A 6,963-nucleotide genomic window follows, 5' to 3' on the forward strand; every position below is an offset into this window, starting at 1 on the left:
CCCAGCTGCAGGTTGGAGTGCTGGTCAATACACCCAGCTGCAGGTTGGAGTGCTGGTCAATACACCCAGCTGCAGGTTGGAGTGCTGGTCAATACACCCAGCTGCAGGTTGGAGTGTTGGTCAATACACCCAGCTGCAGGTTGGAGTGTTGGTCAATACACCCAGCTGCAGGTTGGAGTGCTGGTCAATACACCCAGCTGCAGGTTGGAGTGCTGGTCAATACACCCAGCTGCAGGTTGGAGTGCTGGTCAATACACCCAGCTGCAGGTTGGAGGGCTGGTCAATGCACCCAGCTGCAGGTGGGAGTGCTGGTCAATACACCCAGCTGCAGGTGGGAGGGCTGGTCAATACACCCAGCTACAGGTTGGAGTGCTGGTCAATACACCCAGCTGCAGGTTGGAGTGCTGGTCAATACACCCAGCTGCAGGTTGGAGGGCTGGTCAATACACCCAGCTGCAGGTGGGAGGGCTGGTCAATACACCCAGCTGCAGGTGGGAGGGCTGGTCAATACACCCAGCTGCAGGTGGGAGGGCTGGTCAATACACCCAGCTGCAGGTGGGAGGGCTGGTCAATACACCCAGCTGCAGGTGGGAGGGCTGGTCAATACACCCAGCTGCAGGTGGGAGGGCTGGTCAATGACAGTCAATGCTGGCCATCGTCAAAAATACAGTGTCAATAATCTTGAGAGAAGTTTTGTCTACTGCTGCGAGAGTGGTCAACATCAGAGCCAGGGGCCTTAGGTCACTGCCTTCAGACGCTTTCCCAAGAAAGGGGGATCAGATTATGAAGCGTTTCTCCTCTATACATAAATGTCTTGAAACTGTTGATAACTTTTTTCCTACTTTTTTTTTAAGAGATTAATGAAGGCTCTCTCATGTATAAATTTATTTCATTGTTTAGTTTGCTTGGCTGATAATTTTGGCAATATGCATGAAGCACATCTTTCATCTTGAATGCAGATTAAAAAAAAAAAAAAAGACTACTTGAAGATTTGAAGCGAATCTACCGGGTAGAAGTAGAAATAAATGTTTAAATTTCTCTGTAGTTAGAAATACGAAGTCCCTTGGATCCACAGCAGATTTCCAATTCAAGATCTTGTTCCAGCGGCTTAAATCATTGTGAGAAAATTTAACATCAGTTAAAAAAACGGAGCCACATCGAATTAACCAACGGAAGTGCTATGAGATATCCGTGACAGCACAGGGAAGATAAGCATGGACTGAACGCTTCCTCCCTGGACAGACGGAGCTCTAGACTCTGACCCACGTGGGAGTCCACTTCACAAGACTGAGGAACACGCTGGAATAACTCATAACGTACTAAACTGGGAGAGACAATATATATCAAACAGGACGCAAAGAATAGCATTAGGGTATTAGATCAGAATGGAGGGAATTAACGAGGAAAGTTCCACAGGGATTAATACTAAGGGAAAATACTCCTTATGTGAGAGAAATGATGAAGTAGGATCCTCCATGTCAATGCTTGCAGACGGATCATAAGAGAAGAGGAATGCAGAATGTTTTAAGAGGCCTGATTGAGTTTACCATTTTAATGTTATCTTCCCATATGATTCTGAGGTTATCCAGTTTGTACGTGGCTCTGTTATTAATACTGGAATAATATGCACTCCTAAGTATTTTTCTCTCTCAAAAACCCTACCTGTCAACATCCCTCCAGTCCGACACTTCCCCTTTGACTGTGACACACTGTTTTCGGTCCGTAAGGTACTCCCTTGCGAAGTTCAGCGACTCCAATTATTCCAGCTGGCCTTTTTAACTTACACACCTTTATCAATTAACAATATAAAATGCTCTTTAAGAGTCTAACCGTCTTTCTGCTTATAATTTAGAAACCTTGCCAAAGAACTCAGATTAGATTTGTTCTCTCATGACACTCTCTTCAACTGTTTCCTTTCCGTAACAAGGATTATTTTTGCCAAGAGCGCTTGTCATTTTATCCCTGAATACTTCCCCAGAGACACTAGTCTAAAGTGTCCATTGACTGTTCCTTCTTGTTCTTACCTTTTCGCCTTGCTCTTTCCTTCTTCTAGGAATTACCTATTCTCACCTGCTTCTCTCCTCACTGTTGCCTTACTAACGCCCGTGCCTCCCTCGCTCCCATCGTGCACCGCTCCTGTGCCAGGTAAGTCCACTACGGGCTCACCATAGCCAGTGCTACTTGGAACTTGTTCCGAGTAGCTGAATCTATAACAACAATCGCTCCCATCACAATCGCCTTGATAATGGCCCAGGACGGACTGAAACGTCGTCGTCGCCTCACTTATGGTGTGTTGTTTGGTTATCATTGCCTGTCCTTCTTTGTTTTAATATTGGAAATGCATTCACCGTGTTCCAGATTTCCAAAAGATCTCTTGTGTCGAGTACTCTGTTCCTTTTCCATTTCTTTCTGATCGTGGTGAATGTGGAGGTGGTAGAGGTGAGGTGGTAGAGGTGAGGTGGTAGTTAATGGCGAAGTAGTGGTGGTGGCGATGTAGTGGTGGTGGTGGTGAAGTAGTGTTGCTGAGTGTGGTTAATTGTGATGGGTGGTCATGGTTGATGGTGGTGGGTATGGTCGTGGTGGTTGTTGTGGAAATGTTCCGTATAATTGAGGGTGGTGGTTGATGTGGGTGATGTTGGTGGATGTGGTTGTTCGTGTGCTGATAGACGAGTTGGTGGTGTTGGGTGTAATGATAGTAATCATAAGTGTAGTGGAATTGGTGGCTGTACTTGTGGTGATAGTGGAGGTGTGTATAATGGCGGCGATGATTATATCTGTGGTGGTGGATGGCGTTGCTGTAGTCTTGATAGTCGGTCTCATCTGTCCTGGCAGGTCTTCAGCATCGGCTCTTTGATCACACTTCTGAACTTTCAATCAAACTCTGTATGGGTTCGAGAGCCTATTGGCCTCTGACATATTTACATTTGATGCTGTGTATGGAGTCTGTTTCTTCTCTTCAGATATTCTATTAACTTCTTTCTTTAGGTATTTCCCACAACTTTGCATGGTATGTAAGTGACACTGGTCTGTAGTTTAGTGCCTCATGTCTGTCTCCATCTTTGTCTGTTGGCAATGACTGCCTTTTAATTAACATTCTGGTATTTTACCGGTGTTCCGCTAGTTACTGTGAGTAAGAAGCGAGACAAAATCCAGCTCAAAAAATTATCTCCTTACTTTTCCTGAGGTAATCTTAAAATCCTTCAGTGTTTGCTTGGTTTGACACCATCCCGCTCAACTCTGCCACTTTCCCCTTACATTATAGTGAAGATTTCCTAGAATATCCTGCTGAATTCCTCACATGCTTCCCTATCATTATCTGTAAATGTTTCCTTATCCTCAGCTTCATCACTTGTTCTTTCACTGTTGCTATCATTTTGATTTTGCTGAGAAGCAACTTTGGCTGGGTCTTTGCATTATTTTCTGTCGTTCTCAATTTGTCACTCTGTTTCTCTTATCATTCTACAGTATTTATTTCTGGCCCCTCTGGTGTACCTCTGCTCTCTGTCGTTCTATTGGTACTGTATTTGACCCATGCCCTCAAGCACAAATGTTGTGCATCCCAATCTCCGAAGTTAAACCATGTCTTTCAATACCCTTTTCTTGGGCATTTACAAACTTGCCGACTGCTTCTCAACATTACCGCGTACTAGTTAATCTATTCATAACCACACTATTATAAAGGAAAGAATTAATTGAAAATGTTACATGTTTCCCCCAGCACACCTGTCTTGTTAAGTCTGTTCACCTGGCAGTAACCGCTCACAAGAGCAAATGCAAGAGGAGCAATCTTAATTCGGCCATCGTTTTTGTTCAACGAGGCTGTTTGGCTTTAAACGTCCACGCAGCTTGCGTCGTGACCTGCCAGATGAGATACATGCACACTGCCAACACACGACGGTGGAAAAAAGGGGGGGAGACATGATAGATATATAAAATACTTGGTGGGGATTGGCAGTGGAAGTAGATGAAATGTTCACAATGAATTCCCAACAGAACAAGGGACATGGATGGAAGCTAGAGATTTAGATATGCCATAAAGATGTTAGAAAGTTTACATTTAGCGTGAGAGTAGAGGGAAAATAGACTGGACTTCATGAGCAGGTTGTGGAATAAAACTCTATTCATAATTTTAAAAGTAGATATGATAGGGAAATAGGATATTACCACTTCACCAGCGAATAGCAATCGCTGGGGAAGTGCCTATTTTACCTTGTACGCCAGAAGTTGAACCCTGGTAATGCAGGTTCGAACCCTGCTCAGGTCATGAAAGTTTGTAAGTGATTATATATAATGTATCTAATAGCCAAAACCGCACAACTTGGCCTAGTCTATAAGGCACAATTTGCTAGTATATAAGGCTATATACATATTATTATTATTATTATATATATATATATATATATATATATATATATATATATACTGAGAGAGAGAGAGAGAGAGAGAGAGAGAGAGAGAGAGAGAGAGAGAGAGAGAGAGAGAGAGAGAGAGAGAGAGAGAGAGAGAGAGAGAGAGAGAGAGAAAGAGAGAAAGAGAAAGAGAGAGAGAGAGAGAGAGAGAGAGAGAGAGAGAGAGAGAGAGAGAGAGAGAGAGAGAGAGAGAGAGAGAGAGAGAGAGAGAGAGAGCGCATGCCCTGCTGAAGCTGGCTTAAGAGAATAATTCAACCGCTTCACTCAAGCCTCATTACCATCACCCAAGCATCAGTAGAAGGGCTAACTCGACCAAATCATCCAAGCCTGTGTAAACAAAATAAAGAAGGGCAAGGTGGTTCAACTAACCCTTATAAATCACTCAACATCAGGTTGAGGGATAATTTGACATCAACCTCTAATCAACTTCCGTCTCAACTAATCAACTTCATATGGAATAGAAACAACAGTTGATCAGCGAAGTTGCAGACTCTGTGATGAGAGTGACGGACACCGCCTTGACCACTATCTACGTGAATGTGAACACCTGAGAGACATTAGAAATATGTGTAGAATAATAAACCCCACATTGTTTGAGTTAGGAAAACACTATTTGTCAAATATTGATACTGTTCTTAAAAGATTCCCCCATTTTACACCCGCAAGATAACGTAAGATTTTAAGGGTTGACAGATGTTAATCTTCTTGTTTGAGGAGCTGTTCACTTGAGACAGTTAAGCAAGTCCCAGCTGTGTCTGCGTACAAGTGACAGGATGAACAACCCAGCGAGTTTTCTTCCTATTGGGGAGTGTTGTACATGCTGCTTTGGCGGTGTGTCCACTCAAAAGATGAGTGGCGCTGCCCAATAAACTCGCCCCTCGGGGCAAAATTTAATTTACATTTATTTTTCTAACTGTCTGTTGAAGGAGTAACTTCATCAAACCCGCCTCGAGTTTCTAACACAGAGAGAAGGTGCAACTTAGTTTTACTTCCAGACTTTCTCGAGTGTGAACTTATTTACACCAAACAAAACTCAATCTGAACCAGAGTCGTGAAAGGCTATTTGAACCAGGACTATCACAGAGGGGTGCCTGAACTAGGGCTATCAATGGGTGCCTGAACCAGGACTACCAGACAGCACCTGAACCAAGGCTATCATAGGATATCTAAATCAGGGCTATCACAGGGTACCTGAAGTATTGGGTGACCTGGCCAGTAGAGGCCAGGTCGTCCCACACACACACACACCACTTGGCTCCACCTGGCTAGTACAAGGAGGAACTTTTTGTTTTACCTCATCGTGTCCTCATCTGCATAACAGTGGCCTCTCCACCCTGTGTACAGAGTCCCCCCCACCGTCGCTTACCTGCAAATCAATTAGGACATTTTAGACGCTTATAACCCAGCCAAAGTCTCCATAAACTCACTCAAAATTAAAACAGTTACAACACCACTTTTTTCCCGCCATATTACGTAATTCTCAGAAGGCGGTTGTGATTTGAAGAAACAACCACGTTTTTTTTTTTTCCCCTGTCCTCCCTGCGCCATCTTCCATGGCCGGCAACTGGAAGTGTGGTGAATGGGAACCGAGGTAAAAATATCGCCGCCTGTTTGAACCCGAATGCCACCACTGATTTACATAACACAGGCAGTTTCTTTTGGTCTACGTTTGTTTTGTTTTTTGCGACCTGGTGGAGGGGGGCGGAAGGGAGGGGGAGGGGGGGGGGATGGGAGGGGGTGAGGGGGGAGGGAAGGGAGGGAGGAGGGGGGAATAAATATTAATTAAGGCCTTTATCCTCCGGCCAAGGACACGGACACACACACACACACACACACACACACACACACACACACACACACACACACACACACACGGGTCGTAGCCCGTACGAGAGGCTGAGATGGTCCACACACTCATGTTTACTTCTCCCTTGAGTCGATTAATACAGATTCACTCATTATGGGAACAGATTCACTCATTATGGGAACAAAGATTTACTCATTATGGGAACAGATTCACTCATGGGAACAGATTCACTCATTATGGGAACAGATTCACTCATTATGGGAACAGCTTCACACATTATGGGAACGGATTCACTCATAATGGGAACAGATTCACTCATTATGGGAACAGCTTCACTCATTATGGGAACAGCTTCACTCATTATGGGAACAGCTTCACTCATTATGGGAACAGCTTCACACATTATGGGAAAAGATTCACTCATTATGGAAACAGATTCACTCATTATGGGAACAGATTCATTCATTATGGGAACAGATTCACTCATTATGGGAACAGATTCACTCATTATGGGAACAAAGATTCACTCATTGTGGGAACAAAGATTCACTCATCGTGGGAACAAAGATTCACTCATCGTGGGAACAAAGATTCACTCATCGTGGGAACAAAGATTCACTCATCGTGGGAACAAAGATTCACTCATCGTGGGAACAAAGATTCACTCATCGTGGGAACAAAGATTCACTCATTATGGGACCAGATTCACTCATTATGGGAATAAAGATTCACTCATTATGGGAATAA

At 44.0% G+C, this 6,963-nt stretch overlaps 1 protein-coding gene across 1 annotated transcript; it reads right to left on the reverse strand.

The window, feature by feature from the left end:
* Window positions 1–6,388: 6,388 nt before the first annotated feature.
* LOC138362774 (beta-taxilin-like) lies at window positions 6,389–6,724 on the reverse strand. Its single transcript, XM_069321331.1, has one exon. The coding sequence runs from the start codon at window positions 6,722–6,724 to the stop codon at window positions 6,389–6,391; it is 336 nt and encodes a 111-aa protein (XP_069177432.1).
* Window positions 6,725–6,963: the final 239 nt, after the last annotated feature.

The sequence above is a fragment of the Procambarus clarkii genome, chromosome 9 (genome assembly GCF_040958095.1).
Source record: "Procambarus clarkii isolate CNS0578487 chromosome 9, FALCON_Pclarkii_2.0, whole genome shotgun sequence".
Classification (NCBI taxonomy): domain Eukaryota; kingdom Metazoa; phylum Arthropoda; class Malacostraca; order Decapoda; family Cambaridae; genus Procambarus; species Procambarus clarkii.